Here is a 24,915-nt window from a genome sequence, read left to right as displayed (position 1 = left end):
CTGGGAACGCTGCCCGCACGTCTACTACCAATTGTAGGGATTTCATTCACTCAGGTGCGACGGCTGACACTCAGGAGGCACGTTCCTTTAAAAGTTCACAGGGTTTATTACTTCATAAACCACATGGCAAAATAACAGCAAACAAATAGCCTTTAGCTCAGGAAAAGAAAACAAAGTGTCCAGTCCAACAGGCTCAGTCCTGGAGCCTTAACACACTCAGGAGGGTTTCACCTCCACACATATCTGCTGTGTTAAGCATTAGCCTGTCTTATATAGAGCTAACCACACCCAGTAACCCATCACATGATTAGCCATGTGGTCTGACATCACCACAGGTCCTGAAACACATATATATACATGGTTATGTACAACAAAGAAATATTCCGGGCTACATTACAGCAACAAGGCACTTATGTGGCACATACCTCCCGTCGACTACACACCCTTTAGCCATGCTACAAAGATCATACAGACAGTGCAAGAGTGGGGATGCAAATGGTGGTACACAGACTGTATTTTCCAGATGTTTTTGTGGGTTTCCTCTCAAACGCATTTTATGAGAATTGACATTACTCTGTGTTCCTTTAAGTTTGCTTGTTCATTTGTCACCTTTACTAAGGGACATGTAAAGGCATCTTGCAAGGTGGACAAATACTGGTTATGTAAACCGGTCTTATGTCATGTGTTTACCTGGTTAGTGTAGATTTTAGACATTCATAACAATAGCAGCGCCATTATTCAGCCTGTCATGTTCCTGCATACTTTTACAGGGCGAGACACAGTGTATTTGTTTTCGTGGGGACAGAGATTATACAGTATAACTATGGACACAATTCAAGAGGCCACAGAATGGCTGCCCATCCATAAACATTTCATTGGTTTGTCCACTAGACGTATACATTGGTGTTACATTTATTTTGGCAAACATTGAATTAGGGTTCAACGTGAACTTTTAATCCATATTTGTATGTCTAATAGTGTTTATCTTTTCTCTTTTTTTTGGAGTGGAAGTAGGGTGTGGTAGACGATTATCCTGAGAGCTCCAACTGAGAAAGGGATAATAGAAGTCATACGGGAAACTTTGGCTTTTAGGCCAACACAGAGTGCCAATAAGTTTCAGGGCACTTTGACAATTACTTTCAGCTACAATATAAAACATAAGCGGGAACATGAACAGCAACTGTGATTTTGGGCATCATCAGGGCCGGACTGGGACTAAAATTCAGCCCTGGCATTTGAAGTTACACAGGCCCACTTGTCACATGGTGACTCTATAATATCTTTGTACACTTGTACGCAGGGCCGGTTTTAGGCAAAGTGGGGCCCTAGGCAAAGTTTAAAATGGGGCCCCAAATGCTAACATATTGCACATCACACAAATGCTTTTTGGTTGTATTTACAAGCGCTGAGTTCAGGCCGCTAAATGAGTGTGATCTACAATACTGAAGTTGTTCAACACTTGTTTCCCGGCCTCTTTCCACCAGCTGAGGAATAATGATGGGACAGAACGATCACTAATAGATCACTAACAGATCACCATACAGTATCATGGTATCAGCAGCACATCTACAGTTTACACCAGCGATGTGCTGCTGAGAACAATGATTTTTGTTCCAGCAAAAACAATCTGAATATGCAGCATTTTACTTGTTTAGTATAATGTGCACCACAGTCCTCCATATAGTATAATACACTCACTATAGTCCTCCATATATTAAAATACACTGCTCAGTCCTCCATATAGTATAAAACACTCCTCATAGTGCTCCATATAGTATAATGCACCGCCATAGTCATCCATGTAGTACAATTCACTTCCCATAGTATAATGCACCCCATAGTTCTTCATATAGTATAACGTATTCCCCATAGTCCTCAATACAGTATAATGCAGCCCACATATAGTATAATGCAGCCACCACCCTACAGAATATAGTGCAGCCACCCCAGAGTATAATGCAGCCACCCCAGAGTATAATGCAGCCACCCCATAGAATATAATACAGCCCACCTCCCCATAATATATAATGTAGCCCCCCTAGAATATAATGCAGCCCCCCATAGCATATAACACAGCCTCCCCATAGAATATAATACACCCACAATAGTATATAACACAGCAACATAGTATATATCACGGCCTCCCCCATAGAATATAATATACCCCCCATAGTGTATAGCACAACCCACATAGCAGATAACACAGCCCACATAGCAGTATACAGCACAACCCACGTAGCAGTATACAGCACAGCCCACATAGTATACAGCACAGCCCACGTAGTATACAGCACAGCCCACTTAGCATTATACATCACTGCCCACACAGTAGTTTACAGCACTACCCACACAGTAGTATAGAGCACTGCCCACACAGTAGTATGCAGCACAGCCCACATAGTAGTATACAGCACAGCCCACATAGTAGTATACAGCAGAGCCCACACAGTAGTATATAGCACAGTCCACACAGTAGTATATAGCACAGCCCACATAGTAGTATATAGCTCAGCCCACACAGTAGTATACAGTACAGCCCACATAGTAGTATACAGCACAGCCCACACAGTAGTATATAGCAGAGCCCACATAGTATACAGCACTGCCCACACAGTAGTATACAGCAGAGCCCACATAGTAGTATATAGCACAGCCCACATAGTAGTATAGAGCACAGCCCACAACTCTCCTGCGGTTCTCCCTGCTCCTGTCTCAGCGGCTGCCGCTGCACTGCCTGGGACATATTGAGTGCGCGCGCACCCTTAGGCTAGGTTCACATTGCGTTAGGGCAATCCGTTAAGCGCATAGCGCTAGCGGATTGCGCTAACCCAATGTTTATTTTGGGTCCGCATTCGTCGTCCCCGCTAGCGCAGATCCCCGCGCTAGCGAGGGACGGACCTCGGATGCACCTCGGACGCTGCAAGCAGCGTCCGTGGTCCGTCACAGGAGAACGGCACATCGCTAGCGCGTGCCGAAAGTGGCATGCGCTAGCGATGTGCTACAGGCACAAATCACATTGCTGTCAATGGGTGCGCTAACGGACCCGTTTCACGGCGTTAATTGCGACATTTTCGCCGTGCAACGCAGTCCGTTAGCGTTAACCCATTAACACAATATGAATCTAGCCTTAGTGTCAGAGGCAGAGCGGGGAATGATGGGAGAGGGAGTGTCAGGTGATGCTCTCTCCTCCATCATTGCATTCAACTGTACCGGCATCATAGACGCTGGTATAGTTGAATGCGGCGGCGCTGGGGGGAAGGGTGAGTCAGTGCGCAGTGGCCCACTACTAGCACCGGCCCTTTTGGCATTTGCCAGAACTGCCCGATGGCCAGTCCGGCCCTGGGCATCATCACAATAATGTCCTAGCCGTGGTGTTGGCCACAGTAAATTAAATTTAAAGATGTATCCTCCAGCAAAGCAACGGTTAATTCTTCCAGTTTCTGAGCTCTGTTATTTTGATACCTGTAGTAACAGAAAAACATTAAACAGGCTAGAAGCATGTGTCATATCCAAAAGATCTAACTTACAACAATCCTTCAAATATTTGTGATAGTTTATTAAAGGGAATATGTCAGCATGTTTTCACCTCCAAACTATTTATATGCACAAGTAGCTCTTTCAATACACAAGTCCAGCAATACGTTTACGTGGCCAGTCCAATACTGGGAAATCAACATTTGAATTGATATGCAAATGAGGCTAAAGGGCTATGGTAGATCTGAACCATCTGTCACTCCAGCTCTATTCCCCATACAGTGCCGCCTCCTCCAGCTTGACTGACAGCCTCTATACTGCGTGACTTCAGATAAAAAAGCCATCAGTCACGCAGGATGAGGAGGTTCTGTGCAATGAATAGAGCTAGAGTGACAGAGATTTCGGATCCTCATTTGCATATCAGTTCAAACACTGATTTCTCAGTAAAGTTAAAACCGATCATGTAAAGGTATTTTTGTACTTGTCTTTGAAAGAACTGCATGTGTATATAAATAGTTTGTAGTGTGAAATCCAGATGACAGATTCCCTTTAACCCCTTAATGACACATAATGTACTATGTATGTCATATGTTGTCTCAATATCTTCATGCACGCTAAGCTCACATCTTTCCTAGTAGATGATGGCTGTCATAAACAGCCATCATCTGCCTCTAACAGTGGAGCATCTATTAAATGCAGTCATTAATCTGACGCCCCCGGAAGAAAAATCGGCAAAATGCGCGTCGGGGTAGGATATTACAGTATTAATCTGTAACAGTGGCATTTACAGCGCATGGCAGGAGGCACGATATTCTAACGGCTCATCGACACACCCACGACATGAATGCGGGATGCCGATGGGTTGAAAATGCCTTTTGAAGACCCCTATGTCTGTCCTCACAGTATTCCTGTGAAAGCCAGGCTGTGGCTGGCATTCATAGGAGACCATCATTTTTACTATATACAGCAATGCTGTGGCATTGCGATATATAGCACAAGTGATCAGATAATTGCAGATTCAAGTTCCGTAAGGGGACTAACAAGTATAGTGAATAGTAAAAAAAAAAAAAGGTTTGAAAAAAGTAAAAAAAATATAAAAGTTCAAATCGCTCCCTTTTTCTCTATTAAAAATTAAGACATAAAAACAATTAAAAAAACATATATTTGGTATCACCACATAAAAGATCGATCTATCAATATATAAAAATAATTGATCTGATCGGTAAACAGCATAGTTATAAAAAATTAAAATGCTAGAACTGTGTTTTTTTTCAGTTGCCACAACAACACAAGAAAATGTAATAGCAGGCGATAAAAGTATCATATATAGGCCAAAATTATATCAATAAAAACATAAGATCAGGGTGAAAAAACATTCCTTTACACAGCTCCATATTTTGAAAACATTACGGCTCTTAGAAAATGCCAACACGTTCACTTTTTTTTTCTTTTACCTTTCTTAATTTTTTTCACCACTTAAATAAAACAAAAACTATATATGCTTAGTACTGCAGTAATCATACTGACCTGAAGAATCTGGGTCAGTTTTACGGTAAAATGAATGCTGTAAATGAAAAACCCATAAAGCAATTGCTGTATAGCACTTTGCTTGGTATTTTGCTCCCGATTTCTAGTACATCACATGATAACATGGATGGTGCAATTCAAAAGTACAACGCGTCCCACAAAAAACAAGCCCTCATACGGCTATCTCAACAGAAAAATAAAAACTGAATACAACTACTACAATAAATCATATAGCAACAAGTCAAATATCACCCATTGTAACTAATAATACCTCCTCCTCCTTTGGATATTTAATTTATTTCACCCTTTTTGTGAGGAGGTGTTATTAGAAAAATAAAAACATTATGGCTCTTGGAATAAGTGGAGGAAAAAATTAAACCGCAAAAAGGAATAATTGCCCAGTCCTTAAGGCGTTAAGGATAATTGTAGAATCTCCTTTTTAATGTATGTCAATGTTTTTCAACAATATTATTCTGCAATATTCAGGTGCTTCTCACAAAATTAGAATATCGTCAAAATGTTAATTTATTTCAGTTCTTCAATACAAAAAGTGAATCTCATATTTATAGAGTCATTACACACAGAGTGATCTATTTCAGGTGTTTATTTCTGTTAATGTTGATGATTATGGCTTACAGCCAATGAAAACCCAAAATTCATTATCTAAGTAAATTAGAATAGTTTATAACACCAGCTTGAAAAATTATTTTAAAACCTGAAATGTTGGCCTACTGAAATGTACGGTATGTTCAGTCAATACTTGGTCGGGGCTCATTTTAAATCAATTACTGCATCAATGCGGCGTGGCATGGAGGCGATCAGTCTGTGGCACTGCTGAGGTGTTATGGAAGCCCAGGTTGCTTTGTTAGCAGCTTTCAGCTCGTCTGCATTGTTGAGTCTGGTGTTTCTCATCTTTCCCTTGACAACACCCATAGATTCTCTATGGGTTTAAGGTCAGGTGAGTTTGCTGGCCAATCAAGCACAGTGATACTGTTGTTTTTAAACCAGGTATTGTTACTTTTGGCAGTGTGGACGGGTGCCAAGTCCTGCTGGAAAATTAAATTTCCATCTCCAAAAAGCTTGTCAGCAAAAGGAAAAATTAAATGCTCTAAAACTTCCTGGTAGACGGCTGCTTTGACCTTGGTCTTGATAGAACACAGTGGACCTACACCAGCAGATGACATGGCTCCCCAAACCATCACTGATTGTGGAAACTTCACACTAGACCTCAAGCAGCTTGGATTGTGGCCTCTCCACTCTTTCTCCAGACTCTGGGATCTTGATTTAACAATGAAATGCAAAATTTACTTTCATCTGAAAACAGCACCTTGGACCACTGAGCAACAGTCGAGGTCTTTTCTCCTTGGCCCAGCTAAGACGCTTCTGGTGTTGTCTATTGGACATGAGTGGCTTAACACAAGGAATGCGACACTTGTAGCCCATGTCCTGGATACGTCTGTGTGTGGTGGCTCTTGAAGCAACGACTCCAGCAGCAGTCCACTCCTTGTGAATCTCCCCCATATTTTTGATTGGCCTTTTCTTAAGCCCTTTCTACCATCGGACGGAATAGTACGTCCGATGGCAGCACCCCCGCTTTGATGCGGGCTCTGGCGGTGAGCCCGCATCAAAGTTGGGATATGTCAGCTATTTTGAACAGGTGACATGTGCCCGCAATAGACGCGGGCGGAATCAAGATCCGTCTGTACCTATTAACTAGTTAAATGTCGCTGTCAAACTCTGACAACGGCATTTAACGCACGCATTGGGCCGGAAATACGCAAACCGCTGACCCCCGTCATGTGATCGGGGGTCATGGGTGCGTCGGCATAACAACCAGAGGTCTCCTTGAGACCTCTATGGTTGTTGATGCCGGATTGCTATGAGCGCCACTCGGTGGTCGGCTCTCATAGCAATGCAATAATTCTGCTACATAGAGGCGATCAGAGCATCGCCTATATGTAGCAGGGCCAATCGAGCTATGGCAGCTTCTAGCCTCCCATGGATGCTTTTGAAGCATACCAAAGGTAAAAAAAAAAAAAAGTTTTTAAAAATATGAAAATAAATAAATAAATCACCCCCCTTTCCCCCATTCAAAACAAAACAATAAAAACAAAAATTAAACCTACACATATTTGGTATCGCCGCGTTCAGAATCACCCGATCTATCAATAAACAAAAGGATTAACCTAATCTCTAAACTGCGTTATGAGAAAAAAAGGCAAAGCGCCAGAATTACTTTATTTGGGGTCGCCGTGACATTGCATTAAAATGCAATAACGGGCGATCAAAAGAACATATCTGCACCAAAATTGTAAAAACGTCAGCTCAGCACACAAAAAATAACTTCTCACCCAACCCCAGATACTGAAAAATGGAGACGCTACGGGTATCAGAATATGGTACTTTTTTTTTTTTTTTTGCAAAAATTGAATTTTTTTTCACCGCTTAGATAAAAAGAACCTAGTCATGTTTGGAGTCTATGAACTCATAATGATCTTGAGAATCATAACGGCAGGTCAAATTTAGCATTTAGTGAACCTAGCAAAAAAGCCAAACAAAAAACAAGTAGGATTGCAATTTCACCGCACTTGTAATTTTTTTCCCATTTTCTAGTACACAATATGGTACAACCAATGGTGTCGTTCAAAAGTACCACTCGTCCCGCAAAATACAAACCCTCCCATGGCCATATTGATGGAAAAATAAAAAAGTTATGGCTCTGGGAAGAAGGGGAGCGAAAAACGCAAAACCGAAAAAAGCTCTGGGGGTGAAGGGGTTAACAATCTTTTCAAGGCTGCAGTTATCCCAGTTGCTTGTGCAACTTTTTCTTCCACACTTTTTCCTTCCACTCAACTTTCCATTAATATGCTTGCATACAGCACTCTGTGAACACCCAGCTTCTTTAGCAATGACCTTTTGTGGCTTACCCTCCTTGTGGAGTGTGTCAATGACTGCCTTCTGTCCGACATCTGTCAATTCAGCAGTCTTCCCCATGATTGTGGAGCCTACTGAAACAGACTAAGGGACCTTTGTAAACGCTTAGGAAATAGGAAACTTTGCAGGTGTTTTTTGTTAATTATTCTAATTTATTGAGACTTTTGGGTTTTCATTGGCTGTAAGCCATAATCAACAACATTAACATAAATAAACACTTTAAGGCTATGTGCACACGTTCAGGAGTTTTTGTGTTTTTTTTTCGAATTTGTTCGGACGTTTTCCGCATGAAAAAAGCTAAACAAAAAAAAGCATACATAAGCATCCCATCATTTTTAATGCATTCCGCAATTTTTGTGCACATGCTGCTATTTATTGCATTGGAAACCTCTGGAAAAAAAACCCAAAAAAGCGATAAAAACACGAAAAAACGCATGCGAATTTCCTGCAGAAAAAGTTCGGTTTTGTTCAGGAAAACTCTGCACACTTTCCTGAACGTCTGCACATAGCCTAAATAGATCACTCTGTTTGTAATGACTCTATATAATATATGAGTTTCATTTTTTGTACTGAAGAACTGAAGTAAATTGACTTTTTGATGATTTTCTAATTTTGTGAGAAGGACCTGTATTAAATGATTGACAACTAATCATCTTGGCATATCATTTGTGATTTAGGTAATCAGGGTAAAAACTATTTATATTTTGTATACAAATAAATATTGTTTTTTTCAGCTGTGATTTATACAAACCACAAACGCCTGATGTGTACTTGCACAATACTTATACTTTGCCAGTAAAGATTCATTGGATTAGTATTGCCCAGGCCATTCTGCATTTTATGACTGTGCATATCTCCCTCTTGTGGTTGTTACAATATGTTACTATGTGTATAGCGCTCTATAAATGGATGGCTGCAGCAGCTTTCCCAACAAACTTTTCTCTTAAAGGGAGTCCTTCACCCCTTTTTTTCGATATGAGATAAAAATATTGTTCAATTTAGCGTGAGCTCTGCATTACCGCAGTACCTTTCATATCCCGATACCCCACCTTTGCTGAGAAAATACCTTTGTAATCTTTCTGGTGTCCTATGTAAATTTCTCCGGTCTGATGGGCAGTGTCACTACTGAACACTGAAGGGCAGACAATGAAAGATTACGACCTGACACCAGCGCCAGAGTCAGGATGTACTTTGTGGGCAGGGTTTGTGCGGCCCCCGAAGGATGGTATAAATATCCAAATGGCCCTTGGCAGAAAAAAGATTCCCCACCACTGGTTTAAGGTTTTAAATTTTCATCACTCAAATTTCTATAGAAATCTGGACTTGAGCTGTGACGTTTTCATATTGAAAAGTTTATATGTTTCATTTGTCCACTGTAATAATACTTTTTCATTTAATGATATTATACTTTTTTGTGCGAATTCCCTCTACAATAAGTGTCAGTAGAGCAGAAATAACTTTACACTTTTTGTTCTTTAACCAGCTGACCTTTTAACGCTGGAGCAGAGAAACATATCTGACTTTACCAGAGACACAACATTGCTACTCAATAAGTCGCCTGGAGGAGGAGAACTGCAAAACAACCAGCTCCGGGCTGTGAGCGAAAAGTTACTATCACAGGAGAAGGAGGTAAATCTTTTCCAAGTGGCTGAATATGCTTTCACTCTCAGGTGTAGATCACACAGATCTTCTGGACCATTTTAAAGTATACTAAATCTGTTTTAAAGAACATAATCTCACAGGTCTTCAAAATGACACCATATCCTCCTATTTGGCTCTGTTCACACTGGTGTCACAGCTTTCATTTGCAGAAGTGATCATGGTTAATCCATGATGATGTCTTATTATCCGATAGGATCATCTTTGTTTTTCATCCTCTTCTCGCTTATAGTGGGTCCACCTTGTATCCATCAAACAGCGTTTTCACTCCTTAAAATCAATGGAAACCTAAAGAGAGGTGATTTCCCAGCTGTATAAAACTCCAGCCTACAGAGACTTCTGTATATACAGTTGAAACCAGAAGTTTACATACAGTATATAAAAATACGCAAATGCATGTTTTTCTCAATATCTGACATGAAATCAGAATAAACCTTTTCCCTTTTAGGTCAATTAGGATTACCATAATTATTAATATTTGCCAAATTCGAGAATAATGAGAGAGAGAGAATGTTTTGAGGCATTTTATTACTTACTGCAAAGTCAAAAGTTTACATACATTTCATTAGTATTTGGTACCATTGTCCTTAAACTGAATGACTTGGGTCAAACATTTGAGATATCTGTCCACAAGCTTCTCACAATAATTGGTCGGAATTTGGGCCCATTCCTCCTGACAAAACTGGTGTAACTGATCCAGGTTTGTAGGTCGCCTTGCTCGCACCTCCCTTTTCAGCTTTGCCCATACATTTTCAATAGGATTGAGATCAGGGCTATGTGATGGCAACTCCAAAGCATTGACTTTGTTATCCTTAAGCCACTTAGTTACCATTTTGTCAGTATGCTTCCGGTCATTGTCCATTTGGAAGACCCATTTCCACCCAAGCTTTAACTTCCTGTCTGATGTCTTGAGATGTTGCTTCAGTATTGCCACACAATCTTTTCTCATGATGCCATCTATTTTGTGAAGTGCACCAGTCCCTCCAGCAGCAAAACAACTCCACAATATGATTCTGCCACCCCCATGTTTCACAGTTGGGATGGTGTTCTTAGTCTTCCAAGCTTCTCCCATTTTCCTCCAAACATAATGATGGTCATTATGCCTAAAAAGTTTAATTTTAGTCTCATCAGACCACGTGACATATCTCCAAAAATTAAGGTCTTTGTTCCTGTGTGCATCTTCCTGATATCTTGGCTGATTTCTTGAGACTTTCCCATGATGCTACACAATGAAGTAGTGTGTTTCAGGTATGCATTAAAATACAACGAGTTGCAATTTGGTGCGGTCGCCGCACCGTCAAATCGACGCATGCGGAGGCACCAGCATACATCGGCATGGCCTGCGTTCCTAATGGTAAAGATAGGATACGCACGCCGCATGCCAACGTAGGCAGAGCTGACCGGAGGAGGTGCGGTGGTGAGCGGAGCTTCACGGAGGACGTACGAAGCCCTCATTTGCAAATGTGAAACCAGTCTAATGGTGTATTATGTATCACTTAGGAGACATTGGGAGACTCTACTGTATACATCACATAGGAGACACCAAGACTGCTTTACCCATAACATAAATACACTGAGACTTCTTTATATATATCACATAGAAGATAGTGAGACTACTGTATACATCACATAGGACACAGCGACAATGCTGTATATAGTTCACATAGGAAATACTGAGACTTCCATATATACATCACATAGGAAACACTGAGACTGCTGGATGTACATCTCATAGCCAGTGTTCAGAACACGCTAAATCTACCTACAAAGAATGTCCTGGCACTGTCCAATGTCGGATGTAATCCAGCATTGCATGTGCCTTGGCATTCATTAGTGAACCACTGTACATAACAATAAAAGTCAGCTGGAAAAACAGGGTTGATGGGCCAAAGGGAATCTGCCTGAAAGCCGGATTAAGTGGCTTCACGGTCTGCAAATGGCCTATGGGCGGAGGGTTCCCCACCCAAGCTCTACGTAGAGAGGAAAAGGAGGAGCAAACTAAGGAAACAGGCAGAGGATGACACAAATATGGTGCTGAGCTTTCTAATATATCTTTTACATCGCACCAGAGTCTGTTTCACATCCAGACTTCTCAGAACTGCTGAATAAAATCCTCTGTGCTGCAGCTTGTCTATATGTGCTAAAATGGAAAGAGGGTCACGAATCCCTCTCTGTGTGCTGTGTTGGATATGGAAGAGCTCACAGCAGCTTGTCTACTCCCTTCAGTTTAGAGTATATTGTAAATTAAGAATCATAGAAAATTATAGAATGTTAGAGTTGGAAGGGACCCTCCAGGTCATCGTGTCCAATCCCCTGCTCAATGCAGGATTCACTAAATCATCTCAGACAGATGTCTGTCCAGCCTCTGTTCGAAGACTTCCATTGAAGGAGAACTCACCACCTCTCATGGCAGCCTGTTCCACCCATTTATCACCATCACTGTCAAAAAGTTTTTTCTAATATCTAATCTGTATCTTCTCCCTTTCAGTTTCTTTCCATTGCTTCTCGTGTTTCCATGTGCAAATGAGAATAAGGATGATCTCTCTACATTGTGACATCCCGTCAGATATTTGTAGACAGCTATTAAGTCTCCTTTTAGCCTTCTTTTTTGCAAGCAAAACATTCCCAGATCCTTTCACCGTTCCTTGTAGGACATACTTTGCAGTCTGCTCACCATCCTGGTAGCTCTTCTCTGTACTTGCTCCAGTTTTTCAATGTCTTTTTTAAAATGTGGTGCCCAGTACTGGAAACAGTATTCCAGGTGAGGCCTGACCGAAGAGGAGTAGAGGATAATTACTTCACGCGATCTAGACTCTATGCTTCTCCTAATACATCCTGAGACTGAGATACAGTTTGAAGAGGAGAAAACTGGTGAGAATGCAGGTTATAAGTCACAAAATGACCTGAAATTATGTTATTCCTCCAAAAACAAACAAACCCACATACGGCTGTGTAGACAGAAAAATTAAAAAGTTATAGCTCCTGGAATAAGGGGAGGAAAAAAATAAATCACAAATATGATTTTATTTTTTGCTGGGGTAAGGGGTTAAATCCATAGAAGCATAAAGAAGTAGCACCAATACCGTAATTTGTTTTTAATAGCACCAAGACATACCAACCATGCATCGGCTCAGACAAAAACCTCCATAAACGGTAACTGTACTTTAACTATTCAAAATGACCTGTCCTCTGGACGCACATTCAACTGAAAAGAATTGCTGACATTGGCGGCCCCCAGGACAGGGCTGTGATCATCGCGGGAGATCCGGACCCTGTGGGCCACATGAAGCAGGCTCAGCGGCCACATGTGGCCTGCATGTTGGAGACCCTTGGCCTAAGCGAAACTAATGACCCAAACTAACTGCATCATTAGAACGATATAAAAAAGGCATAGTACAGACGAAGCGCAGGCAGTAAGAAATGGCTGTCTCCTACATGCTCCTGCTGTATCCTCGCTGCCATATTTTTATACTACATAAAGATACAAGACACTTATGGCGAGTGCCGATTTTTCTTATTTATTTACTGGACTATCTTTTTTTTTCATTCTGAGCACCACCTGTTGTCATCTTTGCACAGTTCAGTGTTATTTGTTGCACGCCTGGTTACATTTGTGCCATTCAGTAGTTGCCCACCCATAGCCTACATAGACATAAGAACCATTTTAATACTTTTAGTTTAGTTCATAAAATTCCTAGTCGGGCTTGCAAAAAATCGATATCCATGATGCAAAGACAAACCCTTTTCTATGCATAAAACAGATTTTAATCTCAGGACTGTCTTCAAGAAATCTGCCTTGTGTGAATATACTCTTATTGATGTTTATGTTCTGTTTCCTAGTGTGCAGGCCTGAAGACTGAACTCGAACTAATCACTGACGAATATCAGTCTTGTCAGAGAAAACTGAAGCAGTGTCGAGAAGAGCTCAAGGGACTATCCAGACAAAAACCACAGGTACATTTATTACAAGTGGCTAAAAAATCTATGATGAATATTTAGCTCCCGTCCTGTGGCATCAGGAAAGACGATCCTATTGACATTGGATACATGGCTCTTGTAGGCAGTGTGCAGACTTGGTCGATTTGCAATACAGATTCTTCGCCATAAAACAGCAACAATTTTTAGCACATGTGGATGAAGTTTTCAAAACAACATGTCCTGGAAACTTTCTACACAGAAATCAGAGAAAAAAAGCGGTGTATATTTTTAAGAAAAGGGACCCAATAAGTCCCGAAATCCTCTTTGTGAAGCAGAATGAACAAATCAACAGCAGGTGAAGAATTGGTTTTATTTATTTTTTATGCCGTTCCTCATGCAGTGTAAGTGATTAGGCGACTTTATTCTTCGGGTCGGTGCAATTACAGCGATGCCAGATTTATATCGTTTTTTCATGTTTGGCTGCTGCCACACACTAAAAGACACGTTTTTTGAAAAACAAATTTTTTTGCATTGCCACATTTTGAGAGCTATAATTTTTCTATATTTGTGCCGACAAGGTCATAAGATGGCTTGTTTTTTTTGGGCATGAGTTTACGTTTTTGTTGGTACCATTTTCAGTTACATAGCTTTTTTTTATCATTTTCGATTCTGGTTTTTGAGAGGCAGAATGAACAAAAACCAACAACTCAAGAGATTTTTTTTTTTCAAGATTTTTTTATGCCGTTCACCGTTTGGTAAAATTAATAAGACAGCTTTATTCTTCAGATCAGTACAATTACAGCGATACAGCATTAACCCCTCAATGACCAGAGGTATTTCAGTTTTAGCGTTTTTGTTTTTTTTGCTCCCCTTCTTCCCAGTGCCATAACTTTTTTATTTTTCTGTCAATATGGCCATGTGAGGGCTTGTTTTTTTTGCTGGACAAGTTGTACTTTTGAATGACACCACTGATTTTAATATATCGTGTACTGGAAACCGGGAAAAAAATTCCAAGTGCGGAGAAATTGCAAAAAAAGTGCCATTCCACAGTTATTTACTTATTTCTTTTTCCATGTTCACAAAATGCTAAAACTGACCTGCCATTATGATTCTCCGGGTCATTAAGAGTTCATAGACACCAAACAAGTCCAGGTTCTTTTTTATTTAAGTGGTGAAAAACAAATCCAAAATTTGGTTAAAAAAGGCGTCATTTTCTGCAACCCGTAGCGTTTCCATTTTTTGTGATCTCAGGTTGGGTGAAGGCTTATTTTTTGCCGAGCTGATATTTTTATTGATAACATTTTGGTGTAGATATGATCTTTTGATTGCCTGTTATTGCATTTTATTGCAATGTAGTGGCGACCAAAAAAAACATAATTCTGAAATTTTATTTTTTTTTTCGTTACGTCGTTTAGGGATCGAGTTAATTTTTTTATTTTTTTTTATATTTATAGATCGGGCGATTTTGAACGCGGTGATACCAAATATGTGTATATTTGATTTTTTTTTAATTGTTTTATTTTGAATAGGGTGAAAGGGGGGTGATTTGAACTTTTATATTTTTTTTATATTTTTCAAAACATTTTACTTTTTGCATGTTTCAGTAGTCTCTATGGGAGACTAGAAGCTGCACTACTTTAATCTCCTCTGCTACACATGGGCAATGAGCAGATCGCCTGTGTGTAGCATAAATGCTCATTGCTACGATTGCCGACCCCCGGTCGGTGCTCATAGTAATCTGGCAATGACATCCAAGGAGGTCTGCTGGAGACCTCTGGTTGTCCTGTCAACCCATCGGTGACCCGCGATCATGTGACGGGATCACCGATTAACGGGATTAGCAACGTGCTTCCGGTAAGCGCAAGTTAAATGCCACTGTGAGAGATTGACTTTGGCATTTAACTACTTAACAGCCGCGAGTGGATTGTGAATCCACACACGGCTGTTGTGGGCACATGCCCACTTAATAGATCAGCTGTCATGTGCCCAGAAAGATGCGGGCTCAGCAAACGGGGAGTCAAGCATCGTACTATTACGCCCAGTGTTAGAAAGAGGTTAATATCTTTTTATGTTTTGACACTTTTACACAGTAAAAACAATTTTCTAGAAAAAGAATTGTTCACTTTATTCTGAGAGCTATAGATTTTTTACTTTTCTGCTGCTGGAGCTATATGGCGATTTGTTTTTTGCAGGACAAGATGAAAGTTTCAGCGATTCCACTTTTATTTATATTCGACTTTTTCATCAAATTTTATTTATTTAGATTACCGTATATACTCTAGTATAAGCCAAGATTTTCAGCCCATTTTTTGGGGCTGAAAGTCCCCCTCTTGGCTTATACTCGAGTCATACTCGGGGGTCGGCAGGGGAGGGGGAGCGGGGGCTGTCTAGTTATACTTACCTACTCCCGGCGCGGTCCCTGCAGTCCCTGCTTCTTCCAGCGCTGCATCTTCTTCCTGTATTGAGCGGTCACATGGTACAGAGGTGGAGCCGCATATTCATGACTGCAATGAGCGGTAACTGTGACCGCTCAATACAGGAAGAAGATGCAGCGGTGGAAGAAGCAGGGACTGCGCCAGGAGCAGGTAAGTATACGGGGAGGGGAGCGCTGCGCGATATTTACCTGCTCCTCGTTCCGGTGCGGCTCCGTCTGCAGCGTCCTCTAGCAGTGACGCTCAGGTTAGAGGGCGCGGTGACGTAGTCAGTGGGCGCCCTCTGCTGAGCGTCAGTGCTGGAGACGGAGCCGCACGAGGAGCAGGTAAATATTGAAAGCGCCGGCGTCCTGAGCGAAGAGAGGTGAGTATGTGATTTTTTTTTTTTTATTGCAGCAGCAGCATTATATATGGCACAGCTTTATATGGAGCATCTATGGGGCAATAATCAATGGTGCAGAGCACTATATATGGCACAGCTTTCTATGGGGCCATAATGAACGGTGCAGAGCAATATATATGGCACAGCTTTATATGGGGCCATAATGAACGGTGCAGAGCATTATATATGGCACAGCTTTATATGGGGCCATAATGAACGGTGCAGAGCATTTTATATGGCACAGCTTTATGTGGAGCATCTATGGGGCCATAATGAACGGTGCAGAGCATTATATATGGCACAGCTTTATATGGGGCCATAATGAACGGTGCAGAGCATTATATATCGCACAGCTTTATATGGAGCATCTATGGGGCCATAATGAACGGTGCAGAGCATTATACATGGCACAGCTTTATATGGAGCATCTATGGGGCCATAATGAACGGTGCAGAGCACTATATATGGCACAGCTTTCTATGGAGCATCTATGGGGCCATAATGAACGGTCCAGAGCATTATACAGTATATGGCACAGCTTTATATGGAGCATCTATGGGGCCATAATGAACGGTGCAGAGCATTATATATGGCACAGCTTTATATGGGGCCATAATGAACGGTGCAGAGCATTATATATGGCACAGCTTTATATGGAGCATCTATGGGGCCATAATGAACGGTGCAGAGCATTATATATGGCACAGCTTTATATGGGGCCATAATGAACGGTGCAGAGCATTATATATGGCACAGCTTTATATGTAGCATCTGTGGGGCCATAATGAACGGTGCAGAGCATTATATATGGCACAGCTTTATATGGAGCATCTATGGGGCCATAATGAACGGTGCAGAGCATTATATATGGCACAGCTTTATATGGGGCCATAATGAACGGTGCAGAGCATTATATATGGCACAGCTTTATGTGGAGCATCTATGGGGCCATAATGAACGGTGCAGAGCATTATATATCGCACAGCTTTATATGGAGCATTTATGGGGCCATAATGAACGGTGCAGAGCATTATATATGGCACAGCTTTATATGGAGCATCTATGGGGCCATAATGAACGGTGCAGAGCATTATATATGGCACAGCTTTATATGGAGCATCTATGGGGCCATAATGAACGGTGCAGAGCACTATATATGGCACAGCTTTCTATGGAGCATCTATGGGGCCATAATGAACGGTGCAGAGCATTATATATGGCACAGCTTTATTTGGAGCATCTATGGGGCCATAATGAACGGTGCAGAGCACTATATATGGCACAGCTTTATATGGAGCATCTATGGGGCAATAATCAACGGTATGAAGCATCTATTTTTATTTTTGAAATTCACCGGTAGCTGCTGCATTTCCCACCCTAGGCTTATACTTGAGTGAATAGTTTTTTTGTACATTTTATTTTTGTTCAGCAGCGACGTAATGAAAAAGCATAGTTTTTTGCCACTTTTTTTTATAGTATTCAGTGAAGAGATTAACTAGTGGGGCAGTTTTATAGGTCAGAACATTCCGGACGCGGAGATATGTGTACTTTATTTATTTTCACATAAATATATGTATTTATTGGATTCATCTTTTCATTTGTTCTTCCATTTCGTATTTTTTATATATTTTTTTTACCTTGTCCCAGTATGGGATATCAACTTTCCCTGTCCTTTTGCATTGCAGAGCATTTGATCTGCGTCTCGCACACTGGGAGGAGGCATGTCAGCTCCTGCTCGGAGCAGGAGCTTACAGGTCACTGTACCAGGGGGACCCATCAGCCATGTCAGCCCAGGGTTGCCATGGAGATCATCGGCACAACGTAACCGCAATCCCTCCCTCTGCTCTGTCTATCGGACAGTGGCATTAGAGGGGTTATACGGCGGATGTCGTGAAGATGTTAATTGGTGCTGCTGCTGCTCTTTCATATGGTGGGCTACATTTCTCTCATACCCCAAGATCGGACAACAGAGCAAGTGGAGGCGTTGGTCTGCTCCTTTCACCCAAATGTACCTTCCAAGTTATCCCCCAAGTATCCTCACTTGTCTTCCCTTCCTTTGAGGTCCATGCTGTCAGACTCTACATCCCCTTCTCCATGCTAGTGGCGGTGGTGTATCGTCCTCCTGGCCCCTCCCATCAGTTCCTGGATCACTTTGCCACCTGGCTTCCACACTTTCTCTCCTGTGACACCCCCACCCTCATCATGGGTGATTTCAACATCCCCATTGCTTCTCCCCTCTCCCCATCTGCTTCTCACCTTTTATCTCTAACCTCCTCTTTCGGCCTCTCGCAGCATACTAACTCTCCAACGCATGAAGATGGAAACTCCCTCGACTTGGTCTTCTCCCGGCTTTGCTCAGTGGATGATTTCACAAACTCCCCTCTCCCGCTCTCTGACCACAACCTTCTTTCATTCTCTATCAAGAACTGCCATCCCGCTCAGGTCACCCCCACTTTCCACACTTATAGAAACATACAGGCCATTAACACCCAAACACTTATGAAGAACTTGCAGTCCTCATTGGCCCCAATCTCCTCCATCTCATGTCCTGATTCTGCTCTGGAGCATTACAATGAAACCCTGCAAAGTGCCCTGGATGAAGCTGCTCCTCTTATAAATAAAACAACTCAGCACAGATGGCGACAACCGTGGCACATGCTGCAAACACATTTCCTGCAGCGGTGCTCCAGGTGCGCCGAACGTCTGTGGAGAAAATCTAATCTACCCGAAGATTTCATCCATTATAAGATTATAAGTTCATGCTAAAAACATACAACTCTGCCCTTCACTTCTCCAAACAAACCTATTTCAACACCCTCATCACCTCACTGTCCAATAACCCTAAACGTCTCTGACACTTTCCAGTCCCTACTCAACCCAAGAGTGCAGGCCCCAAACACGGATCTCCGCGCTGACGATCTGGCCAATTACTTCAAAGAAAAAATTGACCACATTCGACAGGAAATCATCTCCCAATCTCTTCATACCATGCACTGTCCTCCCTCCCCCACTGCATCTAGTTCACTCTCTGACTTTGAACCAGTTACAGAAGAAGTAATCAGGCTCCTTGCATCTTCTCGCCCAACCACTTGCACCAGTGACCCCATTCCATCACATCTCCTCCAGTCCCTTTCCTCGGCTCTCACCTAATAAAAATATTCAACCTTTCTCTCACTTCCGGTATTTTTCCATCCTCATTTAAGCATGCCATCATACATCCATTACTTAAAAAACCATCCCTCGATCAAAACTGTGCCGCTAATTATAGACCTGTCTATAATCTTCCCTTCATCTCCAAACTCCTCGAACGCCTGGTCCACTCCCGTCTTACCCGCTATCTCTCAGATAACTCTCTTCTCGACCCTCTTCAATCTGGTTTCCGTTCTTTACACTCTACTGAAACTGCCCTCACTAAAGTCTCTAATGACCTACTAACAGCTAAATCTAATGGTCACTACTCCATGCTAATTCTCTTGGATCTTTCCGCAGCATTCGACACTGTGGATCATCAGCTCCTCCTCACTATGCTCCGCTCCATCGGCCTCAAGGACACCGTTCTCTCCTGGTTCTCCTCCTATCTCTCTGACTGATCCTTCACTGTATGTTTTGCTGGTTCCTCCTCCTCTCACCTTCCCCTTACTGTTGGGGTTCCTCAAGGATCAGTCCTAGGTCCCCTCCTCTTCTCTTTGTATACTGCCCCTATTGGACAATCAGTAGATTTGGTTTCCCGTACCATCTCTATGCTGACGACACCCAATTATACACTTCTTCTCCTGTTATCACGCCGACCTTTTTAGTAAACACCAGTGAATGTTTTACCGCTGTCTCTAACATCATGCCCTCCCTCTGTCTGAAACTGAACCTGTCAAAAACTGAACTCCTCGTGTCCTCTCCCTCTATTAACCTACCTTTGCCTGACATTGCCATCTCCGTGTGCGGTTCCACAATTAGTCCAAAGCAACATGCCCGCTGCCTTGGGGTCACACTTGATTCCGAGCTTTCATTCACCCCCCACATCCGATCATTGGCTCGCTCTTCTTATCTGCATCTCAAAAAACATTTCTAGAATTCACCCTTTTCTTACTTTCGACTCTGCAAAAACTCTTACTGTTTCACTTATTCATTCTCGTCTGGACTATTGTAACTCTCTACTAATTGGCCTCCCTCTCACCAAACTCTCCCCGCTCCAATCTGTCCTGAATGCTGCAGCCAGGATCATATTCCTCACCAACCGTTACACCGATGCCTCTACCTTGTGCCAGTCATTACACTGGTTACCCATCCACTCAAGAATCGAGTACAAAACTACTACCCTCATCCACAAAGCACTCCATGGCTCAGCACCAGCCTTCATCTCCACTCTGGTCTAAGTCTACCACCCTACCCGTGCCCTCCGCTCCACTAATGACCTCAGGTTAGCATCTTCAATAATCAGAACCTCCCACTCCCGTCTCCAAGACTTTACACGTGCTGCGCCGATTCTTTAGAATGCACTACCTAGATTAATACGATTAATCCCCAATCCCCCCAGTTTTAAGCGTGCCCTAAAAACTCATTTATTCAGATTGGCCTACCACCTCAACGCATTAACCTAACTAGCCCTGTGTGGCCCATTAAAAAAAAAACAAAAAAACATAATCTGGTTCCTCGCAACGGGTTCTCATACACTTTATGCAGTTAATAGCCCTCTGTGTCTGTACTGCTACATACTTAGGCAGTTAATTGGTTCATGCGGCTTTACATGAACACCCGAGCCTTACACTATGGCTGGTCCGACTAAAGCAATTGTTACCTTTCACCTCTTGTGTCTCCCCTTTTCCCTCATAGTTTGTAAGCTTGCGAGCAGGGCCCTCATTCCTCTTGGTATCTATTTTGAACTGTGATTTATTTTGAACTGTGATTTCTGTTATGCTGTAATGTCTATTGTCTGTATAAGTCCTCTCTATAATTTGTAAAGCGCTGCGGAATATGTTGGCGCTATATAAATAAAATTATTATTATTGGTGGATAACCTGTATGACGGACTGAATGGCTTATCAGTTTCTTATCTTTCCACAGAGACGCTGCTGTTTCTTGATGCCAGTCTTTATTGTGATGTTGGCTGTAGCGACGGCGTTGTTTTTCTCCAGTCACATACAATATTAAATGCACTGAAATATTCACCTACCTCAGGTTTGTTAGGTAACTGCATTAGTTCTTTAATGTTCATGGACAGTTGTTAGTTTTGTTACTATTTTTTTTTAATTATAAGTAAATGTAAAAGCATATAAATATTTTTTTGGAAGAAAAGTTCGGAGTTGTATTTACCTGTGCCTTGTGTAATGTGAACAGAGGTGTATCTGCAACTTAATAAAGTGCCTTATGGAAGACGAATGGTCATTATTAGTAAAATTACATCACTTTATAATAAAGGAAATTTTCAAAAAGGACCTTTATTATACATTAAAATTATAAACTGACTTTAGTACAGTACTGTCATGTAAAACTGTCTAGACTCGCTACACTCCCATAGATGTCTGTCTATACATTCAGATGTGGCACAGTAATAAAATAGTAATAATAATGATGAAAACCACACAATGACATTTACAGAAGTAGAGATGTACCAGAATATTTTAATAATGTGTCTGGATATATTCAGCAAAAATGTACATATAACCTATATGAAAACCTATATGTTAAAGAAATTTTTTTTTTTTTACGGGATAGGGGGACATGCTGAAAACCAAGCAAATCAGAAAAGGAGGGCCACTTTGCCTACATCACAAAAATACACTAAATGTTCACAAAAATAGACAATATATTAACATCAAATTGACAAGCCAATAAAGGTTAAAAATTACATAAAGCACAAAGACAATGATTACAAACAGCTGACAAGATGTTAAAAGATGCAAGAGGTCAGAGGAACAGCATGGAACAACTGTTATTAGACAGTCAGTACCAGTCAAAAGTTTGGACACACCTGTTCATTAGTTTTCCTTGTTCTTATTGGAATGTTCAGATTGTAGATTCAGACTAAAGGCAGTAACAATACAAAGGGACACGTCGAAATGATTAAAAAAAATCTGAAACAAACCAGAATATGTTAAACCTTAGATTCCCTTGGCATTCAATCAAGCACTTTTCGGGTAGTCATCTGGAATCCAACAGTCTTGAAGAAGTTCCCAGAGATGTTAAGTACTTCTTCATTTCTTTGCCTTCAATTTGCGGTTCAACTTGTCCCAGTCTGGGATATCTAGGGGATGCAGGTGGGGCATTTGCCCTTGGGCTCAGCTGGAACAAGGGCGCAGTTGGACTGGCTAATGTGATTGCCAGCACTTCCAGGAAGGGCCAATGCTAGCAGCGTGATTAGGTCAACTGATCACACTTGCTAATACAGGAAAGAAATATATCTTGGTACGGTGTTAGCCAGTAGATATAAAAATATTTAGAGTTGAGAGTCCAGTGGTTGATACCTTTTAATGGCTAACTGAAAAGATGGTAACAAATTGCAAATTGCAATTGTAGTCTCGAAAGCTTTGAATTTGTTACCATCTTTTCAGTTAGCCATTAAAAGGTATCAACCACTGAGGAGTCTCAATGCTAAATATTTTTCACACTTGCTAATGTCACTCTCCTGGGCTCCATAGGTGGTGGATATTGTTACAGTAAGCTCTTTAATGGAGCTGAAGAAACCAAATTTTTGGTGTCATGTGAAATCTTGTGAAGGAACAGTATAGGGGTGGAGGGGTAGAACAGAAGGCAGAAGTCTAAGGAGACATAAGGAGATGTGACATGTGTAGGGAGATAGTAATGGGAAACACTATGAGGACGGGGATGAATGTATGATGAGATAATATGGGGAGTGGGGGATTGTGCGAGGTGGCACTATAGGGAGGTGTGGAAAAATGTGTGAGGACAGAAAGAGGAGAAGTTGGAGAAATGTGTAAGGAAATAGCATGGGGAGAGAACGAAGGGTGAGAGGAGACAGTATGGGGAGAGTGGGGGGATTTGTGAGGAAACCGTAGGGAGAAAAGTGAGGTGTCAGTATAGGGAGAGTGTGAAGGGACAGTATGGGGCGAAATGTGAGAGGGGATGGTATGGAGGGAAGAAGAGTAGGGTTGAGCGAAACGGGTCGAACATTTTCAAAAGTCGCCGACTTTTGGCTAAGTCGGGGTTTCATGAAACCCGATCCGACCCCTGTGCGGGGTCGGCCATGCGGTACGCGACTTTCGCGCCAAAGTCGCGTTTCAATGACGCGAAAAGCGCCATTTCTCAGCCAATGAAGGTAAACGCAGAGTGTGGGCAGCGTGATGACATAGGTCCTGGTCCCCACCATCTTAGAGAAGGGCATTGCAGTGATTGGCTTGCTGTCTGCGACGTCACAGGGGCTATAAAGAGGCGTTCCCGCCGACCGCCATCTTACTGCTGCTGATCTGAGCTTAGGGAGAGGTTGCTGCCGCTTTGTCAGAAGCAGGGATAGCGTTAGGCAGGGTCCATTAACCACAAAACCGCTTGTGCTGCAGCGATTTGCACTGTCCAACACCACCCTCGGTGTGCAGGGACAGTGGAAGTTTTTTTTTTTTTTTTTTTCCCCTCAGCGCTGTAGCTCATTGGGCTGCCCTAGAAGGCTCCCTGATAGCTGCATTGCTGTGTGTACGCCGCTGTGCAAACCAACTGCTTTTTTCAAAGCACAAATCCTCTTGTTCCTTCCTTTCTGCACAGCTATCTTTTTTGTTTGTCCACACTTTTTATTTCATTTGTGCATCAGTCCACTCCTTATTGCTGCCTGCCATACCTGGCTGAGATTACTGCAGGCAGGGAGATAGTAGCTGCCTGCCATACCTGGCTGAGATTACTGCAGGCAGGGAGATAGTAATTGTAGGACATTCCCTGTTTTTTTTTTTTTTTTTTTTTTGGTGGGAGATTAAGATTGGCAATTTGGCATTTCTGCTAGAGTGCCATCCCTGTGTGTGCCATCTCTCTCACATAGTGGGCCATAGAAAGCCTTTTCATTTTTCTGTATTTTTTTTTGTGGGGTGTATAAATTCTCCCTGATAAAAATACAGTGGGAGATTAATATTGGCCTTTGGGCTTGTGTGCCAGTCCTGAGTGTGCCATCTCTCTCACAAATAGTGGGCCATAGAAAGCCTATTTATTTTTTTTTTTGGTTTTATAAATTCTCCCAGAAAAAAAGGGAGATTAATATTGGCCTCTGGGCTTGTGTGCCAGTCCTGAGCGTGCCATCTGTGCCAGCCAGCCCTGAGCGTGCCATCTCTCTCACAAATAGTGGGCCATAGAAAGCCTATTTAATTTTTTTTTTTGTTTTATCAATTTTCCCTGAAAAAAGGGAGATTAATATTGGCCTCTGGGCTTGTGTGCCAGTTGTGAGCGTGCCATCTGTGCCAGTCCTGAGCGTGCCATCTCTCTCACAAATAGTGGGCCATAGAAAGCCTATTTAAATATTTTTTTGGTTTTATAAATTCTCCCAGAAAAAAAGGGAGATTAATATTGGCCTCTGGGCTTGTGTGCCAGTCCTGAGCGTGCCATCTGTGCCAGCCAGCCCTGAGCGTGCCATCTCTCTCACAAATAGTGGGCCATAGAAAG

General features: G+C 42.0%; 1 protein-coding gene across 7 annotated transcripts in view; it reads left to right on the top strand.

The window, feature by feature from the left end:
- Positions 1-21,693, top strand: part of TRAF3IP3 (TRAF3 interacting protein 3) — a 99,407-nt gene extending 77,714 nt beyond the window's left edge. For all 7 annotated transcript variants that reach the window (XM_069756164.1, XM_069756167.1, XM_069756169.1 and 4 more), the window contains 3 exons: positions 9,419-9,564; positions 13,435-13,548; positions 21,385-21,693. In XM_069756164.1, the coding sequence (XP_069612265.1) occupies positions 9,419-9,564; positions 13,435-13,548; positions 21,385-21,471 (347 nt within the window). In that variant the 3' untranslated portion in view covers positions 21,472-21,693. The remainder of the gene's footprint in view (positions 1-9,418; positions 9,565-13,434; positions 13,549-21,384) is intronic.
- The last annotated feature ends 3,222 nt before the right edge of the window (positions 21,694-24,915 follow it).

This window comes from Ranitomeya imitator, chromosome 3 (genome assembly GCF_032444005.1).
Source record: "Ranitomeya imitator isolate aRanImi1 chromosome 3, aRanImi1.pri, whole genome shotgun sequence".
Lineage (NCBI taxonomy): Eukaryota > Metazoa > Chordata > Amphibia > Anura > Dendrobatidae > Ranitomeya > Ranitomeya imitator.
The sequence above is the reverse complement of the archived record's forward strand: the minus strand, read 5'-3'. Positions and strand labels throughout refer to the sequence as shown.